Genomic DNA, 26589 nt, shown 5'->3' with positions numbered 1-26589 from the left:
TTAGAGAAAGAAGACTATTCGTTGTACCGTTCTCGAAAATAATCCTCGTCTGAATTCATTTTCACCGCCCCCCCCCCCCCGGCCCCTCCTGCGCGAAGCGCGGAAGCTTTTACGATTCATTAAATCATTAGAGAAAGAAGACGATTCGTTGTACAGTTCTCGACTCTTAATCCTCGTCTGAATTCAGTTTTCCCCCTCCCGCGCGAAGCGCGGAAGCTTTTACGATTCATTAAATTATTAGAGAAAGAAGACGATTCATAGTACCGTTATCGAAAATAATCCTCGTCTGAATTCAGGTTCACCCCTCCCGCGCGAAGCGCGGAAGCTTTTACGTTTCATTAAATAATTAGAGAAACAAGACGGTTCGTTGTACAGTTCTCGACTCTTAATCCTCGTCTGAATACAGGTTCCCCCCTCCCGCGCGAAGCGCGGAAGCTTTTACGTTTCATTAAATCATTAGAGAAACAAGACGATTCGTTGTACATTTCTCGACTCTTAATCCTCGTCTGAATTCAGTTTTCCCCCTCCCGCGCGAAGCGCGGAAGCTTTTACGATTCATTAAATCATTAGAGAAACAAGGCGATTCGTTGTACATATTTTCTCGACTCTTAATCCTCGTCTGAATTCAGTTTTCCCCCTCCCGCGCGAAGCGCGGAAGCTTTTACGATTCATTAAATCATTAGAGAAAGAAGACTATTCGTTGTACCGTTCTCGAAAATAATCCTCGTCTGAATTCATTTTCACCGCCCCCCTCCCGGCCCCTCCTGCGCGAAGCGCGGAAGCTTTTACGATTCATTAAATCATTAGAGAAACAAGACGATTCGTTGTACCGTTCTCCATGCTTAATCCTCGTCTGAGTTCAGTTTCCCCCCTCCCGCGCAAAGCGCGGGGGCTTTTACGTTTCATTAAATTATTAGAGAAAGAAGATGATGCGTTGTATCGTTCTCTACACTAATCTTTGTCTGAATTTTATGTTCTTTGATGTTCTTTGTCTGCTCCTTTTTCTTTCTACGTCCTCTTTCTTTTCTCTCCTCTTTTTTTAGGGGGGGGGGTGGGCGGTGATTGTTTGGGTACCGCCCCCACCGCCCCCCTGGCTACGCGCCTGCGGTCAGATTAACACATTTTGATACCTTGTCCGACCCCGGAAGCTCAGACGTTTAAGGCAATAATTACGGTCAGACAAGCATTCAGGGGCCCGCCTTAGGGCCCCTGGTGGGGTCGAGGCGGTGGAGCCCCCGGAAGCTCGGGGTTTTTAGGCGTTTAATTACGGTCAGATGAGCATTTTTTATAATCCTTATTTTGTCACACTGGCAGGACACTTAGGCGTGGGGTCAAGGGGACAAAGCCCCCCAAAATCAGGGGTTTTAGGCATTAAATTACCGTCAACTGAGCATCGAAGGGCCCGTCTTAGGGCCCAAGGTGGAATCCAGGGGGCAGAGCCCCGGAAGCTCAGGGGTTTTAGGCGTTTATTTACGGTCAGATGAGCATTTTGTTATAATCCTTATTATTTTGTGTCACTGGCAGGACACTATTTGGCGTGGGATCCAGGGAGCGGAGCTCCCCAAAATCAGGGGTTTTAGGCATTAAATAACCGTCAGATGAGCATCGAAGGGCCCACCTTAGGGCCCTAGGTGGAATCCAGGGGGTAGATGCCCCGGAAGCTTAGGGGTTTTAGGCATTTAATCTATTCTTTCTTTCTTGCTCTCTTTTTTTTTTTTTTTATTTCTCTTTAATATACTTTTTTTGTTAAAGTGTGGGGGGGGGGGGGGGCTTGAGGCTCCCGATTCCCGCCGTTCCTCGGTCCCTGACATGTAGGAATCTCAAGAATCGTATTTCTTGCCTGGCTGTAAATTTAGGAATTAGTCATTTTCCAACAAACGCGTACAAAAGTATAATTTACTAAAAAGTGAGGAAAAATCTCCGAAATTATGTAATTTCAGCATTATTTGTAATCCACAATTATGGAATTAGAAATAAAACACGTTTGAATTTGATTTCCCCCAAGCCCCCCCCCCTCCCCCCTCTATCAGTACGCCAGTATCTCCTATTTTCCTTTTTTCTTTCCCTTTCCTTCCTTCTCTATTATTTTTTTGATTGGGGGGGGGGGGGGGCAACAGCCTGGGTGGAAAGGCCCTTTCGCCCCCCCCCCGATCTCCTTCTTCCCCCTTTTCTTTTCTTCTTCCTCTTCTTTCTTTCCCTTTCTCTCCTCTTTCCCTTTCCCTTCTTTTCCTTTCTTCTTTTTTTTTTTTTTTTTTTTTTGCCGGGGGGGGGGGGGCCAAGGCCCGCTCGGCCCCCCCCCCCTGGATCCGCGCCTGTATTGTACTGCATTTAATGAGAATGCTGGTGAAATCATATTTGATGATTTTAAAAAGGTTTTGATACTGGAAATTTGTTGAAGAGCTATGGTTATAAAGATAACTTAAGGAAATGGGTTTCAGTGATGCTTTGTTCTCCTCATAATAATATTTTAATGAACGGATGGTTAAAAAAGGATATAAAACCATCTAGAGTTAAAAGACGGGGCTTTCCCCTATCTGCCTTATTATTTATCCTTAGCATTGAAGCTCTTGCAAATGAGATTAGGCAAAACAACAATTTCATAGGCTTGAGTTTTGGTTGTAATGAGAAAACATTTAAAATACTGGAGTTAGCATACGACATGACATTATTTGTTCGTTCAGTTACATCAGGTAACACAGCTATAAAGATTATTAACAATTTTGAAAAGTATTCTGGAATTCAATCAAATGACAACAAGACAAAAGCCCTCCGGTTGGGAACCAACAATCCAACAAATACTACTGGAAATGTGTTATGGATAGATGTTTATATTAAGTCGCTTGGTATCTTTTTTTGTGAAAATAAAGATATAAGCCTAGCAATGAACTGGTCTGAAGAGAGAATATTACAAACGAATCAGCTATTAAATCTATGAAAATAGAGAAATCTCAAGCTAAAAGGGAAAATTACGATATTAAACTCATTGATGATGTCGAAAATCATTTATACATCACAAATCTCGTCTTGTTCTAACAAGATAGTTAGAGAGCTAGATAGGTATTTTCCCCTTCCTATAGAAAGGGGGACCTGCAAAGGTTAAAAGGTCAAATGTATTAACCCTAAAAAGACTGGGGGTTGATTTAGCCCCCCCCCCCTCTATTTTTGCAATTACTTCGTAATGCTTAATTATTTTACGGTGCAACCTTTTGAATTTTTTCCCTAGGGTCTTGCACATCTTTTGATACTACATTTGCGCACACCAGGTCAATGATCGTGCGTCAATGATTTTTTAAATAATTCTTCCATATATAAAATACAGAGTTTTAAGACGCACCTTTTATGGTGCATTTTTATACCCATCTTTTCACATGTACTGTTAATATATTTTAATTTTTTTTTTTTTTACATGTACTGTTAGTATTCCCATTTGACATGGTGAATAAGACTTAGAAAAAAACATAGAAAACGGTAAACTAAATCAATGCTCATGAGTCATGATTAAGATACATAAACCAGCGCTCCAAAATAAGGCAGTGAAAATGTCCTTCATAACTTCACTTGAAATCATCACCAAATCTTGAACACTTGTTCATAATATAATATGACATCATGATTATTGACAAGTTGGATATTAGATTGTGTAAATATAATCTCAGCATATATTTAGTACCATGAACACAGTTTTGTTTCATAAGAATCACCATGAAATATATCATAAAGAAAAATACAAAATATATAATGTTTGCATAATTAATTAGCTCTAATTAGCATATTCTAATTGAACAAAATATTTTACCTATGAAATATTGTAGATCTCAAGAACATTACCATGCTAAATTTGGAGTCGATCAGAGTTTCGGTTGCCGAAATGCCGAAAATGTTAGGGTTAAATAGTATACAAGAAGGTGGTTTTAATAGATATGTTAGATGTTCAAACAAAGGTTGCATCGTTCCATATACATTGGTTTTGTAAATATTTTAGCGATGAGTTTAAATGCAGGTTGCAAATGTATGTTTGACTATTGGTTTGAAAAACTTGGTGGTATAAAGGTTCTAATTATTGTAAATATAATATTAAAACACGTAAGTTTTCTAAAAAATAAGATGCCCCATTTCTACTATAATTTAATTATGACCTTTTTTCTTGTTTACAAACTACTGCTACTCAAAAAAGGTTCGATCATGTATTTTTGATAGCTATAGTAGAGAAATGCTTTGGCTGCATAAAAATGTAATGCATAAAGGGAAAACGCTTTTTTATAGGAATTGGATAAATTCGGACATTTTGTTGGTGGGAGATTTAATTTATGGTAAACTTTTTCGACCAGTTGATGAGTTACGGGCGAAAATATTTGTTAAGGGTGGAAGGTGGTATAGTCAATATGCACGTATTCGGAGAGCGATTTAATCACTTGGAAATATGTTAGTACTTGCAAATGCGAATGTAGAACATAGAGAATATATGGAATTTAGATCCACAGCTTTTGAATATAATGATATAAAACTGGTTGATGATATGATTTCAGTTAGACAGTTAATAGTTAAACAAATATGTTATGAGTTGATTAAAACAAAAATCGATGAATCTAGAGCAGAGCAATATTTGCGTAATACCAAAACAATTTAATGCATACCTGCATGGCCAGATGTTTGTTAATTTAAGTTATAAGGTATATTTTGGCAATTCCGACTAATAATTTGTTTAAATAGAAAGTAAATGCCACTGAGCAATGTAATTATTATAATCAACCAGTTAATTTCATGCATATGTTCTTTTCTTGTAACAAAGTCATTAAGTGTTTTTTTGGAAAGAAGTGGAAAAGAATATTAATAAATGTTTGATGGCCAATTTTAATTCTAAACCATGTTATTTATTGTTTGGTATTGAATTTCATTCAAAGAAAGAAAAAGATGTCGATATTATTTTGAATTATGCACTTTTCACTATTTACAAAAGTTTTGTTGGAAAAGAATTTAAAAAGAAAAAACCAAAAACAGAGAATTCTTCACATTTTGTTTTACCTCTTGAATTATCGTTTACAGATAGAAGAAAATATCTCATGTAGAACATCATGTATATCCCTCCAGAAATGGAGGCACATGCAGAAAATGTGAAGATGTATATATTTTTATGAGGAAATAAAGAAGACCAGAAATGGTAAGTTTACCCACAAAAAAGCAACATTGGTTTCAAGTGGTCCCTCGTTCGTTTGATCAAGTGAATTTTGGGGCCCATTTTAACCGACCCCAGGGGCAACATGCAGCAGAAGCAGAGGGGCCCTGACAGACGCCCATATTGTGATAAACTAGTTTCTTTTCCGAAAGTTCTGATACTCAGATATTGGTACCTCGTACGTTTGATCAAAGTGCACTGGTCTGCCGGGCTAGAGTACAATTTCTATTTTTCTGCAGCGTGTCAAGATTAATACGTCAAATCGTGAGCCTAATTCATCATGTTTATCATAGCAACAACTATGACATCGAAAATATCTTTGCTTTGCGTTGCAGTGGCGTACATACCATACATACCGTATACACCCCTGTGTGAAGGCCTACACTTTAAATATAATAATACTTTCAACGCGTGTCAACGCCATACTGGACTGTCCAAATATAGTCTGCCTACCCCTATATATCCTTGTTTTATATTCATTTCGGAATATACCACTTTGAAACAAACATTTGATCAAGTGTTACGATGTTAGAGTTAAATGCATGGGATTTGTGAAACCAAAACTATAATCATTTATTTTGAAAGACAATACGATCAAATTGAATCTAACATAATGTATCATTTACTGACGACTTCCTTCATACATGATTCGTATACTGACTGCCTACATGTTAAGTCGATGTCATTCAACATCGTAAACGGATGAATTACACGTGTCTTCTGCTATAATCGTTGTGCGGTCATTTTTCTCTTCTTTTTTCATCAGTACATTTATTTACGAAGTATTGTGGAATGCTGAACATAACATCCAAAGGTTTGAAGAACAACAGTGGATAGAAACGCATGAAGCTTTCCATTTATTTGATATCAGAGTTGAGCTGTAATATATCTTTATTCACGCTTTTTCTTCGATTTTGCAATACCAATCATGAAAAACGCTAAAAGCAATGAAACGTTTGACAAAAATAATCATTGCAAAGAGCTGTCTTTTGGGTCATCTTTATACGGCTGGAGAAAATAACGTTTAAATTGTATTCCTATATACCACACAACGGGATTCTCATCAAGTTACTGCAGTGATATCAAATTAATACAATCCTCATATATATCTAATGTTTTTATGTAATCGGTATTTCATGGAAATGACTAGAGATACAGTATATTCATCATTCAGCCACTTTTCAGAAAAACACACACAAGCGCCCACACGCACACATGACTGCCTTATTACAGCAGAAATACAATTATTTGACATGCAATGTGTACCCAAAATAATTGTTTTAAAGCTGATATGTAAAATAGCTTCGGGTAAAACGAGGTTAAATGTAAACAAGATTATATCTAAGTATATTATGTAGCTCATTGTAAGCGCCTTGAGCACCCTCTGGGTGGATATGTTGCGCGTAAAAAATGTCTGAATTATTATTATTATTATTAATATGACACATCATTCTTCTTATAATGCTTATATTCATGTTCAAGATTCGGAATGAAATTTAATCAACTACAGATTTTCTGGGATGGCGTTAAATGAAGTAGAAATAATTTAATTCTACCAGTTATTCAAAAATATTCCATTGTCATGGAAAGGTCTTTTGAACGAAAATGATTCGTGTAGGAATTTTATCTAAATTTAGAATTTGTATTTAATGGAAGAGTTAATACATTGATTGACGTTATATCGAAACAAATATATGCGGCATTGTTGAATATGAAAATATAAAAGTCATGTCCAGTTAAACATTTACAGAGGATCTATAATTACTCAGAAAAAGACATACGTACAATATCTTTAAGACCTAGGAAATGTACTTTAAATAGTAGAGGGAATTTTAATTTAAAATGTTATATGAACTTATATATACTAGGAAACATTTGTTTTCATTTAAATTTTCAATTAGTAATAATTTATGCTCCTTTTGGGATAAAAATGAAGAAACCTATAAGTATTTATTATTTATTTTAAAAAAAGAGTTTTCTGGAGAGAATGTGGTAATAATTCATTTTTTTGGATATCAAAAATATAAATTCAGACGAAATTTACATTGGTATAAAAGTTTTAAAGGGGCCATTAATTAATCGCATTATGCTTTTATTGTTTATAGCAGAACTAAAAATAAACCAAACTTCTCAAGAAATTAAACAAAGAATGCTAGAAAATGAGGGAGAGGAAAGAAAACAAGCTGAAGAGCGTCAATTATACTATTCTTTGATGATTTTAGACAGTTTATGAAAATGTACTTTTGTTCTCTTTTTATTATTGCAATTTCTCTTTTAGCCAAAAAAACAATGTACAGTGTATTCAGTTTTGTTATGAATTATATGTACAATTTAGTTCGAATAAGAATGATTTTTAAAAATATGTATTTGTTTTGATAAAAAATTTAATAAAAAACATCTTTTAAAAAAAAAATCTTAGGCACTGGCATAACTGGAATACCTTCACAGGCAAACGAAAGGTTCCTCATTTAAATGTTTTAAGTGAGATTTCATTTCCCCACCCCCACCCCTTTTCTTCTTCTTCCAGTCTCATCTTCTTTCTTGTCAGATATTGTTTTGAGTTTCAAGCTTCTTTATTTCCACATAATAAAACATTATCAAATGAATATGCACTATATACAAATTCAATAACATAATATTAAACGAAAGATACGACAAATAATTATACAATTATACAAATAAATCATCTTTTTTTTTTTTAAAGGATGTATAATTCATTCCTTAGGCACAGACTTTTAATACACATCACAAAAATCAAATACATGTGCAGGGATATCATGATTATTTTACAACATCAGTATTACACTTAAGTACTTACCCTTTCGAAAGTTAAGGTGAACTAGAATATCGAGAAATCCTCTCAGATATTAGATGCGATGGAATCTGAAACTCCGCCAGCACTATCTAATCTCGACTGCATCTCTTGAGCACAAACTCGATAAATGACAAACATCTAGCAGGAAGTAACAACAATGCAACATTAGACCGAATAAGCCACCCCTCGTTCTCGATTTAAAGTCTATCATTTTGCTAGGGAATTCGACGGATTCAACAACACAATTCCAGAGCCACAAGTTGTGATTTCATTGCTTTCGTTCACAATTTTGGAATTATACAATCGACACAGGAATCAACGCATGCGCGTTTTGTCACTTTCTCGCCTTCAGTCGTGAAATAGCGGAATAGCTTAATCAATTTTAACGGCTTTGTGGGAAAATAAAGTATTATTGTCATGGAAATGAGCATGCGCAGTGATAGTCACTTTGTATTTGGTCTTGCGCATGTTATTATGGGTTTATTTACAAGCTTATCTGGGGGGTTTACATAAATTTAGTATTCTGATGAAAACACTTTGCTGCACGTAGACCTATCAGAGACAGAGTAAAACCTTCGCGTATTTCACACTGACTGTCTCTTATTGAAAGCAAAATAAGGTATTGTAATTTCTGACAGCAGGATAATGAAAAAAATCACTCATGATATACTGTGTACTGTTATTTGACCTTTGCAATTATGAGTAATTTTTTGCTACCGTACAAGGCTTTATTTTCCATTAATAGCATTGTGTCGTCTTTGATTCATAAGCCTATATGGCTAAATGGCCTGATTGTGGAATAGGCCTAGATTTCTTGCTCATAATGGAAGTTAAGGCTTTTGATCATGGTATCAAGGATGAAATATTTTTTATGAATTATTACTGGAGTGTACGAGGGAAATTAATGAAACTATAAGTCAGTCATGTACTGAAATATTGATCATGTCCTTGCAAACAAAGTATGATATACCTTCAAATCTGGATGAATAAGCAAAATGCGGGGCTAATTCTAAATAATCCAAACGCCTCTCACTATGAACTTTCATTAATAATTGTAAAGTAGCATGAAATGATTCCAGATAATGCGTGCCATTGAAATGGAAGCAGGTAAACAACTGATCGATATTCCATACCAGTGATTCCTGTTCTTACTAGTTCTCTGTACCCTTCAATTCATTTTCGTCTTTAAATGTTGCCCCAGTTCCCTCAAACGCCTGGATAGGCTTGCAGTCATCTTCTCTTTGAGACAGCCCATCGAAGCATGTGTGAATTATCACCATCAATCAGTGAATTGAAAAGCTCCGATTTTGACTCAGAAAAAAACCAAACATTTTCCAAGGGCTCACATTTTCCTTTTCATGCCAATGAACTTCCTGTGCACTTAATCGCGTTAGTACGCATTAGAAAATGCGTAAAAGCGATATGCTTGCCATAGTTTCAACGAGCTTATAAACATCGCTCATTTAGGCGATGCAATCGAAAGAATATAGCCATGTCTGATTACACGATTATATATACCATAGCATAAAAAGTACATAATTATGATTGGACAAAAAACCCAACGACTTCTTCAGTGCTCCAATTTATCATCAAAATGATAGAAAACAAATTCGTACGTCCAAAATGAATGATCCAACCTTAATTCCTAAACAGTAACTTTAGATAAAGTTATTGTTTCGGAAACAAAATTTGTTGATGAAATTTACAGATATCTATTTAAATGACCAGCGTTAAGTATTACAAGTAAAAAGCAAGACTAAACGTACGTCTTTGCAAACTTTACTACACACATCAGGGGCTCTTGTGACGTAGTGTTTTTATTTGCAGAGTATCTGCGCTTTATAAATTATCAAGATATATTTTTATTTATTATTCAGTAAACGACATGTATTAACAGCATCATTTGAGATATGGAGATTAATCAGTTCATAAAAGAATGAGAAGGGCCTTTTAAAAACAGTTTCGTTTACAAATTCATGTACTGCAGAGAATTCGGATCATCTAGAAAATAATAACTTAGGTTTACAATGCAATACAACCTGTGTGAAACTGTAATTATGTCCTTCGCAAAGATAAAACATCACATTGAGATTGATTTCAGGGACAAGGCATGACAAGAGGTGTAATTGCATTATAATGCACACAGCATAATATTTCTTCTCCGTTTAACCGTTTGTGCGAGTGTAAAATACCATGTAAAAGAAGCGGTGGAAATAAGGCACATATCTGTTCAGTGTTAAACAGAGGGGTGGGGGCCAACAGACCTTTGCCCCCTCCCCCTTTGAAACCCAAATGACATACCTTCAGTATACAAGACCGAAAGTGTGCCCACTATATTGTCTTTTATTGTCAGAGATTTATTTACTGAAAAGGACTTGAAAAGTCCTTATGACCTTTTTGGTTGCTTATCAGGCAATTTTACGACACCCCCGCTCCCCCTCCCTCTTTTTATAAAATCCAGGATCCGCCCCTTTGTTTGTACATTGAAATTAAGCACGGGAAATTGCGCGCTCACAAATCAATATGAAGACCCATATACACAACTTCAAAGTAAATTGCTGAAGCAGTATCTTGGACCACGAAAAGAGAAAATCTTGAAGATCGATTATTATATTTTTTCACCTTGAGGTTGCCCTTTGTAAAGGCGCCTTTTTTCTCCAGAAAGCTGTTATGAGATGAAATGTCGACATTATAAAATTCTTATAAGAATGCTGACCGTGGATATAGCTTCATTTCTACATAAATAATCAGGCATATTAATAGTGCAGAACCCTGCTCTTTAATTCAAATACCTTCTCCCTTTCTCGACCCTCTTCCCTTTTATATCGCTTTCTCCGTCTTTTCTCTTTGTTTTCCTCCCAGGGCTTTCTTGCCTGTCGGAAGCCTGTCATCTGTCATCATTAACAAGCCATTACCTGCAGTTCATCATGAAAAGGATCTGGGAGTAATATTCGATGATAAAATATCCTTTTCAAACCACATTGACACTGATTGCAATGCTGCAAACCGGAAATTAGGTATCATCAAGCGTACTTTCTCAACTATGGACAACAAGGGACTCACACAGTTATATAAGTCAATTGTGAAACCAGCACTATAATACTGCTCTCCCGTGTGGCACCCTTATAAGAAGAAACATATTCTCAAAGTGGAAAAAGTTCAACGTCGTGCAACTAAACTCCTTCAACCTCTCAGAAGTCTTCAGTACAAGTTACGGCTAGAGCAACTAAAATTGCCTTCATTATCATACAGACGTCATAGAAGCGACATGCTATACAGGTCTATAAGATAATGCACGGAATCGCTCCCTAGGGGGGGGGGGGGGGGGGGGTGGGTGCAGGGAGGGGGGAGGGGGAGGGGGTAGGGGTGGGTGCAGGGAGGGAGAAGCTTTGAAAGAAGACGATTCGTGTACCTTTCTCGACTTATAATCCTTGTCTGAATTCAGTCCCCCCCCCCCGCCCTCCTGCGCCTAGCTCGGAAGCTTTGACGTATTATTAGACAAAGAAGACGATTCGTTGTACCTTTCTCGACTCTTAATCCCTATCTGTCTTCAGTTTCCTCCCCTCTCGCGCGAAGCGTGGAAACTTTGAAATATCATTGAATAATCATTTAATCCCACCGCCCCCCCCCCCCCCCCCCCCCTGGCTACGCGCCTGAAGTGCTGGAGCGCTAAATGGCAGCTAGGCTAAAGCCGGGGTAATAATAAACGCGCCTCGGAATAGAATTTCTAGATAGACGGCGCTATAGAAATGCCTATTATTATTATTATTATTATTGTTATTAACACTGAACAAAATGAAATCAGTTACTGATATAGTCCTTAAACCATTTGCCAAATCTAAAATGCATGGCCTTACGTGATATCAGCGTCTGTGATATGGGGTAATATTGAAGCCCTAAAAAAAAAGATGCGCTTCAAAATGATCAAGATGTGCCTCAAAAAGTAAAAATCTTTGAGTGACTGGTTTTACCATACTCATTTTCCCCAATAGACTGTAGTGTTATAAAAACCGTTGGGAAAACGGGTTTTGAAAAACGGGGGGGGGGGGGGGGGGGGGGGGGGGGGTAAGAGGACACTTTTTTTTTTGGTCCCGAAACGGTTTAACATTTTTAAATTTTTCAATCGAGCCGAAAATTTCGCAACGACTCAGCCAGCCGCTGAATAAGCGGGCGGGGGGGGGGGGGGGGTTAAGAGGACACATATATATTTTTTTTTTGGTTTTTGGTGTACCAAAATGTTAAAAGGTCAGCTTTTTGGGGTCATCCATTACCACAATTTTTTTTTTTTTTTTTTTTTTTTTTTGGGGGGGGGTATTATTATTTTTTAATTGCAGGGGGGGGGGTTTCCTCCAAAACACATACATAAAAAAGGTAAAAGGGGGGTTTAACCCCCCCCCCCCCTGCATACGCGCCTGTACAGAGCATTATACTCACTTGTTAACTCACTTGATCCAGGATTATTCAGTCTTTAGACTGTTGTTCCTATCCAAGGTTTCGTTTGGTTGGGGATGTCATCATATTTATCTGGGGCATCTTTCCACCATTTCTCAAGCCCAGATTTGAAACGATTGATAATGGTACTCTCCACAACATCGCCTGGAAGACCATTCCACACACACATTGATTATTCTCTGGCTGAATGAGTTTTTCCTTAGTGTCTTCCGGCATTTTAGCTTGTAAAGCTTAAGTGAGTGACCACGTGTGCGACTGCACTTTGTTCTGCTAAAGAAATGTTGTTCTTGAAGATTATCAAACTGGTGCATTATTCTGAATACTTGAATCATATCAGATCGTTTCCGTCTGAACTGTAGAGAGGGGATTTTCAGTGCTTTGAGTCTCTCTGAGTAGTTAAGTGTCTCACACTTTTGACGAGTTTTGTAGCCCTCCTCTGCACCTTTTCCAACTTATCCTTGTCCTTATTCAAAAGATGGTTCCATACTGTTGAGCAGTACTCTAACTTAGGTCGTATACCAGGGTTTTATACGTACAGGAGAACCAATGAATTTTCATCAAGGTGATGAAAGTTTCTCTTGAGGAGCCCAAGGATGGAATTGGCCTTGGCTGTAATTTTTCCGACATGCAGGCTGAATTTCAAGGATGGGTCAAAGGTGACTCCCAGGTCTTTTTCCTCAGTTACGTCTTTTATCATGGAGTTTGTCTCTTTGATGTTGATGGAATAGCTTTCTCTTAGGTTTTTGTATCCATAGTAGATGACCTTGCACTTGGATTTGTTGAAAGGTGTCTTTAATTAATTGCACTTGAATTGTATATTGACCACTAGCCTTTTTGGTATCAAGTAGCAAAGCTTGAATTCTAACTTCAACTGCAGTTATTGGTTTCCAAAATAGAGATTCTCTATATTCCCCCCCCCCCCCCCACCCCACCATCTTTATTCGGCAACTCATTTGCTAAATTCGGTCCAATATTGACTAATTAGTCATTAAATTCGTTCACAATATCAGATTTAGATGTAAGTTGCATATTTTCTCCACGAACCTACTCTACTTTATATTTTTCTTTCGACAGAGCTAAAACAGCCAAAGTTCAACTACTAAAAATTTGAATGGGATAGGAGAAATGATTTGTGTTTGCTGCTCCATCCGATCCTATAATGCATTTGTCGCGGGAGGGAGCGCGCACAAAACAACAGCAAGGCTTACCTACACAATCTCAACATATGGTTGCATGCCGAGATTGCCTACGCCTTTTTGTCGAGAATTTCCTTTTGCAAATGTTAAAATTTCGCGTTGACAGACTTCATGCAGACCAAGCAAATAGTGCAACATCAATTGTCATTATATCGGATGAGGTATTTTCTGTGGATAGCTTTTAAACAAGAGTGGAGACCAACTTTTATCGTAGCAGCTGCTCTAGACTAGACAAGAGTCATTGTCCTATCGGGGCGGATCCCCGGGCCGCAGGAGCTGGAGTGCGTTGCAGACTAATTTCACCGGGCCGGGTTCATGCTGTACTCTGTTACTCTGTAGATCAGGAGTGCCAGGCCAGATTTGTTTACAAAGTCTTTCATATTCCTGCTCCGAACTATTAACATGCTACAAATCACACCGGAGGTTGAGACCCATTTCGCCACCCCGGGAGGTAACAATGTTTCTACTTACTTGACCGATCGTTGTTCTAATTATCGAGATTAAAGTTTGACTAACTTTTAGTTTTAAGTTTGACTTTGAGTAAGACAAGATGTGTAACATTTATTAGAGAGAAAATAATATCTAATTGGTGAAGGAATTCAATATATAACATTAACATGTATCCAATTAAAAGAAACAAACAAACAAGTAACGACAAGACATTGGTTGCGTTTATCGACCAAATTTTTGGCTAGAATCGGGTTTCTAAAACGTCTTTCAGGTAAATTTAGAAGGTGATAAACGCAAAGCCTTTTTTAAATGGCTTTAGATATGGGCATATCTAAAGACGCAAAAAGGTGTGTTTTGAATGTGACATACAGCCAGAATCACGTTTCTGAGAGACCGATAAACGCAAAGCTGTTTTGAACCTCGCATACAAATAGGGATTCCCAGGCTAGTCTGCTTCCCGGGTCAAACGGCGCTGAGCAGCTGCAAAGAGACAAGGCCTTTATTGTGAATCGTGAAGAGACGATAAACGCGACATCCCGCAAATCACGATCGTATAGTGGGGTATGATAGTGGGGTACGATATGTACATATCTAGTGGCAAGCCCCGATAAACGCGTCCATTGTCTTACTACAGTAATTCAATTCAATTCATCTTTATTCAACAATACATGTATAAAAGAAAATAGTACAATGCAATAAAACATATTGACATAATCATATACTGTACATGTGTAAAAATTAACATATCGTTAGGGGCAACCAAAAAAGATCAGGATCTTGTGGACTGGTGCCCCTTTGACAAAATTAACAAATTATAAGTAAAACATTAATAATAATCACAAGCGGACACATCCAACACACACACACACACTCACCCAAGTCCAAGAGAAGGGAAGGAGAAAGAGAGATTACATGTACAGTGTACATATATGAGGTAAACTTATGAAAAAGATATATGGAAATCAAGAAGTATATTTATGAATAAAGTGACTCTTAAGTAAGACTTTGAAGGAGGAGGCTGTTGAACATGGACGAATGATCGTATTTAAATGAGCCCGAATAGTAATGATCTACAGCCAGCATTTCAATAATATGCTTCAAAAAGTGTTGACAAAGAAAGTGCAGAATGTTTTTTAATCTAAAGGATGTTTGTTCAAATTGTATGGTAAAGTCTACTGATTTAACTGAAAAAGAAAAGTGAATTTTATAAATCGGGTTTTACGTTAGTGAACATGGTGAAAGCCGATCTGTGTTACCATACATTTACACATAGACCCTATTTATAAATGAAGTTATAAGGAACATTACTGTTTTTTATAATAATGTTAAAAAGTGTACAGTACTGTCATTGTCAAACATTTGGTATTCTGAAAAACTAGGTTAGCTTTGAAAGTTTTATGTTAGTGAAAGCATGTTAATAATAATGGTGTAAAACATCTTATTGTCTGCTCAAAAGTGACTTTGTATGTTTACGTACAATTGTACATGTACCCAGTTATTGTACCTTTTATCAGACATTGTACACACATCTGCACTGCACCTCAACAGTATGACAATACACCTGACAGTGGCCTGTACTGCAACTGAAGAAGAAGAAGAAGAAGATAAACAGACACGACCGTGCCAGCAAGGCAACAACAGTAATAAGTTTACTCTGGGCGATTTTCATTTGATAATGATATGTCTTTACAAGCATACTTCCATTGGATTATAATTCAAATTTAATTCAGAATACGCCCCCACAGATGCATTTACTGTACCAAGTATCATATAAAAGAGGTTCTACATTGTAGATATTTTTGTAAATTTATATCTGTATCTTTAAAACCTCCCTGTCAGCACAACAACAACAAATGATATTAGTATTCATTAGAATAATAATGATGATATTGATAATAATAATAATAATGATAATAACAAAAATCCCACTCCTCCACCTAACCCTAATACATATGTTTACACCTACATGGACATTGTAACTCTGACCTCTATCCTAGATGATAAAAATCAGATTACCGGTAATGATAATAATAATTATGATGATGATGATGATGATGATGATGATGATGATGATGATGTTAATAGTAATTACGATAGTGACAATTGTAATGATAAAAATAATACATGTAGTTTATTAATGATAATAATAATAATATATTAATGATAATAATAATATATTAATGATAATAATAATAATATATTAATGATAATAATAATAATATATTAATAATAATGATAACAACATTGATGAAATACAGTAGATGATAATAGAATCACAGCAATGTTACAATACCCCACCACAAAACTTGACCAAACATCCATTGAAAGACCCAAGGTTTCATCAATGAAGGTAATTGCAAGAACTAAAGTTTCTTACAGAATCTTTACTACATTCTATCCTGTATCCTGCCCCGTTACCTAACCCTTATATGTACCTGAAACTAACCCTCACCATAATGGTTTGGTCGTTAATGGATGTACTGATACAATATTGCACATAAACCCTACTGGTTGTGTACCCTCAAGATTAGCATTTACCAAGAGACCATATGATTGTTTTAGCACTAAATGTATGACCATTTGGTACTAAATTTGGAATTGATTTAAACACCAACAAGTCTCGGTCTACACTTAATTCTATCAGGCCGAGTTTAAAAAAGGAAGTTAGACAGGTACACCTTATGAAATATAACAAACATGTACATGCATGTACATGTAGATGAATAAGTTGATGTTCGTCCAATTGAATAAAGTCCAACCAGTTTTTATATAATTTCATAGTGTAATGCTTTGTCTAATGTTCAGGACATAGTGACCTACACTCCTACAGAAGATACTGCCATTTCCTTATTGTTCATAGGACCTCGTTTTTTTTTTAAATTTTGGATTCTGATGAAAGAGATATTCTAATTTATAGCAATGAAGAAAACCATAAATATCTTTGTAGTTTAAGAATTTTTTCAGGATTTTTGTATGCTAGAGGATATGTACAGTAGAAGGAATATAATAAGTAACATTTCATACAAAAATCATGTATTTCTTTCATCAACCTTCAACAATGTTACTGAGTCACTTTAAAATGTTTACTGTTTTTGAAGTTGACAATCTCAAACTTGTTTCAATTAACAACAGGCAAAAAAATTCCAGCAAATGTGTAACTTCTGAACTGCCAATCTAGACATTAAAAAAACACCTTATGAGCACAACCTGACATAGCAAGTTGAGAAGTCAGCTCATGCAATTAAATCCCGCTTATCATCCCAATCTCCCAAGGGAATTTAGATGGCCAGTTATCTACTTGTACATTTTCAGTGAATACATTATTACCTGGAGCAGCGAGTCAGGATTAATATCATAGCTAGCCAAGTGTGACAGGAATATTGCAGAGAAGAGAAAACAGTCCAGGACGAGTCGACCCAGGAATATTCATAACATGGAAGGGGGATTTAGGGAGAAGAAAAAAACATGGAAAATAGGACAGCCACTAAAATGCCTGCAGTGTGTTATGGAATAACATTGCTTGCTGCTCTTTGTAGCTTGTTCAGATGAGAGGAAATTTACCAGAACCTGTTTGAAGAAACGGCGTATAAAGAATCACTGTGTAGTGAAATGGGTGTACACACAATAACATTTTATAAAGAAAGGTATAAAGAAACTAATTTTGAAGTGGTTGCCCAGTACGTGTTTGGTTTTTGTATGGTACATGTACAGCGTTCAGATGAGAACCAGACCCTTATAATTCTTTATCAAGCTTTCATTTAAAATAATGCTCATTGCTCAAACATATCTGCTTTACAATGATTTGTTAGATGAATTTTCATCATAGTGTACATGTATGTCATTCAGGCAAAAGATAAAAAAAACTCAAAAATGACAGAAAATTGCGGTAGTCTGAACTGGAGGGGGGGGGGGAGGGGGTAGTCTACCAAATTCAGACTGTATTCATAAGGTATGTTTTCAGCCAAGAGTGTAGTCCGCTGCCTGGACTATTCTCCATTCGTATCCCTTAGTGACGTGCGCGCCTACTCGCACATAGCTTTTTTTACACATGCATAGTTTCACACCCTTTTTGGGGGGAGGTGAATTTGTAGGGAGAATGCGCGTGCACTTACAGCTAACATATGTCAAATTAATTCATAAATTTTCCCATTAAAGGGAAAGTCCACCCCCAAAATAAGTTTGTTTCGATAGAGGCAGAATAATAAGAAAATCAGGTGAGTGAAAGTTTGAGCAAATTCTGAATGAAAATAAGAAAGTTATGAATTATTGAAGTTGTGATCAATCAAATACAAATTGGCAACTCTGTGACTTATTATACGAGCTCTCCTTCATTTGCTTTGTGCATAATATTCCATAGAATCATGTTTTCTTCGTTATTGATGACGGAATATATATTTGTTTCTTGCAGGGGGAGTATAGAAACATATTTGCAATTATTATATTTAGGGTGCATGTATGGTTGAAATTTTTCTTGAGGGAAAATGAAAATTTTAGATTTTTTTAGTACTGAGCAAATGGAAGTTGAGCTCGCATGATACGTCATAGAGTTGCCAATTTGTGTTTGATTGATCACAACTTCAAAAATCCTAACTTCCTTATTTTTAATCGGAATTTGCTCAAACTTTCACTGACTTGTTTCTCTCATTTTTCTACTCCTATTAAAGCTAACTTAATTTCAGGGTGGACTTCCCCTTTCTGTTATGTTCCAAACTATATTTTACCTAGGAAGAGAAGCATAATTTAGATATGAATTGTATTTTAATTATAAATTTAGATACAAGTTTATGATTACTTCTGATTTTGCCATATGAACATATAATAATAATAATAATGGTGGCTTCTTATATAGCGCACATGTCTGTCACAAGTGACACTCCTGGCGCTGTTGATTATTATCCTGGCTTTAGCAAGGCTACAATTACGGCGCTCTAGCATGTTAAGGAATTAATTCCTGCCAGGTACCCATTAACATCACCTGGGTTGAGTGTGGCAAAGGAGATCAATGTCTTGCCAAAGGACATTAGTGCCGTGGCGGGACTCGAACCGCAGGCCTTAAGATCGACAGTCCGTCGACGTATCCACTCGACCACGACACCTCTCCTTGCCACGCCAATAGTGCGATATGGCTACCAGCCATTCAGTGATTCTCATAAATCTGTGATTACCTCTAATTCAGTCATTCTCTTCTTTGATATTTCATGCTTGAGGGTTGAAAATATAATCAAAAGGATGGTTCATTATATAAGGATTGAAAATACCGCATGGTTATGTACCTTAAAAGAATACATTGTATAAAGCATTTAAATCAGGGATGAAAGTGTTCAGGCTTAACCTTTAATTCAGGCCTGAGGAACAACAAAACATTGACACATGTCAGGCTTTTTGTATACATACAGTATATTTGAAATTAAGATTAAAAAAAAAAAAGATTTAAGGCCCACTTATGAATTCTAACTAGCAACCATTTTTTAAGGTGAATACAATTTAATCGTGTATTATACATGTACATGTACATGTATGTTCTCAAGATTCATTCTATTTCTGAGCCGTTCATTTGCATGTACATCTTGTAATGTACTTGTAGGCTTTATATCTTTTATGAATTAACTTAAATACCTGTACCTGTAAAATAAATACATATATTGCTTGGGTGACGGAAACATATCTTTTTCTTTTAAATATATCAAAAATAATAACTACATGTAGTCCATGTATAGCTTGGTGGTTGGATTGCAACATGTAACATGGATTGTGGTGGGTAATAATGTATTTTCTATAAATTTGCTCTAACATTTAAACTACAAATGACAGTGAGCTAATCTTGCCTTCTTCTATTATCTCTTTGCAATCTTTAATTTCAGGTCCACTTCTGCACCTAACCACAAGCAAGCTGTGGCATTAAAAATGCTTCCATTTCTATGATACTTCCCAATCCATATATTTAATTGATCTTCCATTGGCTTATCCTGAATTGCAAATTTAAACAGATTTATAACCCTTGCAAAAAGTCAATATTTTGTGCTTAATTTTTTTGATTCATCATGGGTTCTTGACAGTTTATATTCTTGGTTGAGTTATCCACAGAATTTAATACCATACTTGGTCTCAAACTAAAGAAGTGCTTTGATGGTATGCATGCACTCCACAGCAAAAGATCTCTGGGCTTTTCTATCGCTTTAACCAAAATTGCACATTTCCATAATTCATCACCTTTGCTAAAAGCTTCAGTATTACTATCTAGTGAATGATATAACTTACATCTAAACAAAAATTGAGTCAAGTATATAAAGCTACAGTAACATCCAAACTTGGGAAGGTACTTAACACCGCCTTTCTGCCGCTCCCCGTCAGATGACTGAGTTTGTCGCGGAGGACGAGTTAGTTCCTTTTATGATGGATCCCCAAATGCTGGAAGATGGCCCTACCCACACCCAATCACCGTATTCAAGTGGAGCCTATAAAAGATCAACCGCAGGTATTGCATTTGTCATCTTTGTGTCACCCATTGCATGTTTCACCAAGTTATTTATGGTTGTAGTACTTGTCAAGTCTTCTTCTTTACTCGTTCATTTTATTTTTTCTTTACTTGTTCATTATATTTCTTTTCTCTTTCATTTTATTTCTTCTTTACTCATTCTTTTTATTTCTTCTATACTTGTTAATTTTATTTCTTCTTTACTTGTTCACTTTTCTTCTTCTAAACTTGTTCATTTTATTTCTTCTTTACTCATTAATTTTATTTCTTCCGTCAGATGAATGGTGATGGAACATTTGCTTTAACATTTCCTCCAAGCCAGTGACGTAGACCGAGTCCACTCATTAAGTGGGCACTGGAATGATTAGTGGGGGGGGGGGGGGGGGCGGGGGCACTGATTATAGGGAGACTGCAGAAGACGGTCCAGGCATCTCGCTGGGTAATGTGTCAAACATCAATTCTCCATCATGTTAATCATCATGTTGCCTGCTTTGCTCCATTTTGCATGGTTGTGGAACTAATGCTTATCAAAATAACTTATGCATCCATTCTGTTAATTATCAAAATATAGCACATGTACGTAAAGTTTGCATGTACAGTACATCTACATGGCTCCATACTTACTTTTTTGGATTGAACTTTTTTACAACTTGTATGTACGAACCCTATGTGAAAACTTCAAACAAAAACCCCCAAAATGGGAGGGGGTGGAGGTTAACTAAGACTTATAATTTTGACCTTCCTATGTCCCAAGTGCCTGTTGGTGTCAAACCCTGATATTTGAATTCATGTTTATTATAAACCATCGACGACTTCTGCGAAATACCAGATGTATCACTTAATTATATGCATTGTGCAGGTAGTGTTCATTGAAGACCTACCATTCATGATTAGATTTCATATTGTGCATGTACACTGGTATTAGTATAGGAGACCTGAATTTCCATTTACAACTAAATTTTTCATACCCCTTGTACATGTAAATTTGATGTTTTTTGTATTTTTCATAACTCAAGAAATAAAGGTGGACTGGTTGAATTAGGGCCTTTGTTGAATATTTTTAACATATATATATATATGTGTCACATTTTTAAGAAACAGAAGTTGGGACAAATAAATTGTTCACATATTTAAAAGATTGCAAACTTAAAAGGTATGACTAATAATAACTTACACACATCGGGGACGTGATAGAGAGGAACTGGAATCAAGCCGCTCTCCTTTGACCCCATGCTCCAAGTCGCCGAAAAGTTATGTGCCAATCTGCAACTGTTGAACAGGTCGTGGGATAAAAGACCGCATGAAATTTCAGGATTTAGAATTCCTACATCAGAAAATGGTATCACAGCAATTGTTCGCTGTTCCTTTCAATGATTTCTCATCCATTGTTGAATGTGTATAAAAGAGTAGAAAAAGCGAACACAAACTTGTGTAATTTCATCCTTTTTTTCCAACTGCAAAAATACAAAAAAACACGGGAAAATACGCATTAGCAAACTTAAAGTTATCAAAGATTGTAAATCATGGATTACATAACGGGACATTAAAGCATGCACAAATTAGCGCATTATCCTAAAATATTGACTTTTTGTCAGGATCTAATATTTTTTTTACCAACTCTGGCACACAAATTATAAGAAGATCGACTGCATGGAGTCCTAAAATTGAAAAATTGTTTGATGCATTCCCAATGCAATCCCCATATAAAGCTTTTAATTTACACTGAAATTTTGCCGGTAATTTAATATTTGTAATAAATCTGAAATTGGTGCCTGGCCTCCAAACTTAATTCACTGCAGTAGAAGCGCAGCTCGGAGCATGGAACTTCAAAGCCAAGTGGAATGTTACACATCCCATTATATGCTTTAGAACTCAAGAATGCATCGTTTGAATAAATTACAAGAGTTTTGACTCCTTTCTTTCACCTCCCTGCATGCATGTAGTTGTTTACTGTACAGTTATAATGTACAGTGTGCCCAGACATGTACAATGTAGTCACAGATTACATGCATGAATAAGCCATGAATAGGCAAACACAAATGGCTTTCAAATATCCACAGGTCCTATAAACATGAAGAAGTAGCTCTTTTGTGCATTTTTAGAGTAATCACTGCCGAAGTTTAATGGAGGTACATGTATGGGTGCTTCATAACTGTTGTTAGCCCTCTCAAAACTATGCTTCCACCTTTGTGTCATACTGCAGGTAAAGAAATGGTTAATGATTACCGGTACATAACTTGCATGAACATCCCTAACCAGCAGTCATTTTATGTATAGATACTGTAACCTTTACATGTATATGCCATGTGCATGTGAATAGACTTGATACCAGTATGCATTACATGCAGGAGTTTCTAATAAAAGTTTTTTTTTTGTATTGTGAGGAGGTAATGTTAGGTAGAATAGTGCCAATGGCATATTGCTGTATTCACTTTGTACTAAATCAAATTTAAAGGTACTATATGTCCCTTTTGCAGCCAACCTCAAATTCTGTAGAACTTTGCAGAAATTATGAATATGTTATGTACATGTATGTCCTATCTGTGAAATTTAAACGTTAGCAGTGTCCTAATATTTAAATTATGCAAGGAAACCCATTACCTTGCTAGACTTCAGTCTCAGACACTATTGAGTGACTGACTGGCTTGTTTTCTTCTTTGATAATAAAATGAACTGTAAAGGTACATGGGCATTTGTCTACATCAATAACCCACTTCTTGTAATGGCCAAAATTAAACGGATTGAATCTTTGCGCAGCATTTAATGTACGACCATTCGGTACAATGGTCTGAAAATCAGACTATTACTTACTGGCTCTATAGCTCCTAAGTCGATTCAACAACTAATAGTCGTTATTTTCCCACTTAAAGAAATTTTCAAGCTCCCTTTTTTAAGGGTAGTTCTAATCAAATTAGTAGTATCTTTCAAATGCTGTTGGAATTTAACCTTTTCATTTTTTTGGCCTGCAAATGGGACATCACATAGTACCTTTAATACCCCGGTGACACCAACAAGACGAACACCAGCCCAACAACAGACCAATCAACATACTGCATTACCAGTGCGGCCAAGAAGAACAGGGCGGTTTGAAGTTGATGTGGAGTCAGTTTGGCAATGACTGCCTACTTCTTTGTCAAATACCTTGTGACATGCAAATGTGTAGTTTTCATGGTCTAGTAAGTGGAAACGTCACCAGACTGTAGATCTAATGGTTTGAAGTTCGAGTTCTGATGCGGCACTAATGTCCTTTGTCAAGACATTAATGTCCTTGCAGGAATGAATTTATTGAAATGTGGTGTAAACATTGTGGAGCGCCAGGAATGTAAAGTCAGGCAGATACGAGTGCTATAAGAACCCACTGTTATTATTATTTTGTGTTTACCAGCAAATACTCATTTTGCTGTGATTTTCTTTCTCTTAATTTGTATGATGTCAGGGAGCTCCTTGATAGACCGCCCACAGGAACAAGCCATCAGTGGTAAAGGATGGGGTCGTGTCAGGGTAAGTGGACATTGAAATCCTGGTGAACCAACATACAGGTGATTCTGTGCAATTGGTTTCCATACGGCATATATATGGCATATATATGGCATTTATCCTTTTTTTTCATCCAAAAAAGAAAATTTCTTGATACGACCATTGACTAACAATTTGTGTTGGTATGACTAACATTGAATAACGTTCATGTCAACATATCTTTCTCTTTTGGATGAAACAAATAAAGAAAAAGACTTGATTGCCTATTTGGGCTTTATTTTGTCAAATAGAGACTTGGTATTTATAGGACTTGGGTTGCAATTGGGTTTTATGTTAGGTTGAAGGTTAGTGCAGGACACCATGACTTGTATAGTTTAATATTTAGTTTTGATTTTAACTGGTGTTAACAAATAGACTAGAAGCAATATAAGACAGTTGCCTTCAGTTTATAAAATAAGTCTACCGTCAATGAGCTGGGTACTCATGCACGACCGGTTGTTTTTTAAATGACCAGGACTATTAAAGATCACTTGATCTTCAATTATTCAGTATCACAAATAGAGTATTTAGGTCTTGCTCTAAATGTTGGGAGAATCAAAATATTTTTTTTTAAATCATCAACTCATCAATGTACATGTATAGCTATTATGTTGTAGCATTACATATTTAAAGATATTTACACACACTGTAAATGTATGCACAATCTTGTCATCTGGAATTCAGTGTAGAAAGTATATATATATACATGTACTTCGGCTTCACTAAGAATTATATTGCAAAACGAGCAACTAATTTAAAGCCCTGCTGTTTGTAGTAAATAACCCCTGACACTTTTATTAGAAAGAAAAAAATGGCAATATGATTGATGATTGGTCAAAATTTATAACTGAATTTGCATCTTCCTTGAGGCTCTAATAGTTATTAAGGTATTTAAAAATAGAATATTTAAACAAAACTCATATGAATTTAACCGTACTGTTCTTTTCTTGTCTCATTTATTTGCTCACAGAAATTTGTGACGGGCCAATCTGGGTTTCCAAAGAGTGTGTTCTTCATCGTAGGCACAGAGTTTTGCGAGAGGTTCTCCTTCTATGGCATGAAAGGTACTTGTTATTCCATGCATCTAAAGATACATTATAAAATGAAAGTAAATTCAAAATGAATATCATGTATTCTTCTTTCAATTCTTATTTTACCTCTCTTTCCTCCTCCTCCTCCTCCTCCTCCTCCTCCTCCTCCCATTGTCTTTCCACTTGCCTCCCAGGTGCCCCATATTTCCCTCCCCTTGTTCTCCTCCTCCTACTCCCATTGTCTTTCCACGTGCCTCCCCAGGCGCCCCATATTTCCCTCCCTTTGTTCTCCTCCTCCTCCTACTCCCATTGTCTTTCCACGTGCCTCCCCAGGTGCCCCATATTTCCCTCCCTTTGTTCTCCTCCTCCTCCTACTCCCATTGTCTTTCCACGTGCCTCCCCAGGTGCCCCATATTTCCCTCCCCTTGTTCTCCTCCTCCTCCTACTCCCATTGTCTTTCCACTTGCCTCCCCAGGCGCCCCATATTTCCCTCCCTTTGTTCTCCTCCTCCTACTCCCATTGTCTTTCCACGTGCCTCCCCAGGCGCCCCATATTTCCCTCCCTTTGTTCTCCTCCTCCTCCTGTCCTCCTTCTCCGTCTCCTCTCGTCATCATCTTTCCCCTTATCCTTCTCCTTCCCATCCTCCTCCCCTCCCCCTCTTCCTCTACCTTGTCCTTTTTTTCCTCCATCAAAAGTTATTTTCAGTTCTGCTTTCTTCTGTAGCCATTTTGGTGCTGTACCTGACAAACATTTTACTTCTGAGTGACAACACGTCCACAGCAATCTTCCACTAATTCTTTTCCTCTTTTTCTTTGTATCCTCCTTTCCTCTTCTTCTTTCAGCTTTTTCTTCTTTGTCTTCTTCTCCACCTCGTTGTTGTTGTTTTTCTTCTTCTTCTTCTTCTTTTTCTTCTTCTTCTCCTCCTCCTCCTTCTTCTCATTCCATCCTTCATCTTCTCCTTTGCCTCCATATCTTCCTCTTCTCCTTCCTATCATTCCTGGTCATTGAAAACTGAATTGTCCTTGTTGGATTACAGGTGTACATATTACCCTTTAGCCACTTACAATAATGGATTAATCTTTTCATCTTGCATTCTTTGCAGCCATCTTGGTACTGTACCTGACAAACATACTACTCCTGGGTGACAACACATCCACAGCGATCTTCCATTCCTTCAACATGCTGTGCTACTTCTCCCCGATCTTTGGTGCCATGATAGCCGATGGTTGGCTTGGAAAGTACAAGTGGGTACCTCCGAAATTATAGATCCTTTCTGAAATTAATGATGTGATTATTGTAGAAACAAATTTATATTAAGTTTAGTTGAAATAAGAAAAACATTACCAGAACATGCTTGTTGTGCTTGTTCATTTTGGAATTTGATATACAAGTCTGTAGAATTTGTTAATTTTTTAAATACTTTTATCAGACCCAAGCACACCTATAAAAAAGTAAATAATTTTAATATATTGTCCTGATTA

At 36.6% G+C, this 26589-nt stretch overlaps 1 protein-coding gene across 4 annotated transcripts in view; it reads left to right on the top strand.

Moving 5' to 3' along the window:
* Positions 1-13629: 13629 nt before the first annotated feature.
* LOC587947 (solute carrier family 15 member 2) overlaps positions 13630-26589 on the top strand; it is a 32505-nt gene continuing 19545 nt past the window's right edge. The window contains exons 1-5 of one of the 4 annotated variants that reach the window (XM_787653.4): positions 13630-14087; positions 20438-20561; positions 23998-24062; positions 25048-25141; positions 26211-26352. In XM_787653.4, coding sequence (XP_792746.3) covers positions 20438-20561; positions 23998-24062; positions 25048-25141; positions 26211-26352 — 425 coding nt within the window. In that variant the 5' untranslated portion in view covers positions 13630-14087. Of the gene's footprint in view, positions 14088-19947; positions 20562-22641; positions 22765-23997; positions 24063-25047; positions 25142-26210; positions 26353-26589 lie in introns of those variants that run through there. The other 3 variants (XM_030974562.1, XM_030974564.1, XM_030974563.1) reach the window with 3 other exon arrangements.

Source organism: Strongylocentrotus purpuratus, unplaced genomic scaffold (assembly GCF_000002235.5).
Source record: "Strongylocentrotus purpuratus isolate Spur 01 unplaced genomic scaffold, Spur_5.0 spur5_scaffold_7, whole genome shotgun sequence".
Lineage (NCBI taxonomy): Eukaryota > Metazoa > Echinodermata > Echinoidea > Camarodonta > Strongylocentrotidae > Strongylocentrotus > Strongylocentrotus purpuratus.
The sequence above is the reverse complement of the archived record's forward strand: the minus strand, read 5'-3'. Positions and strand labels throughout refer to the sequence as shown.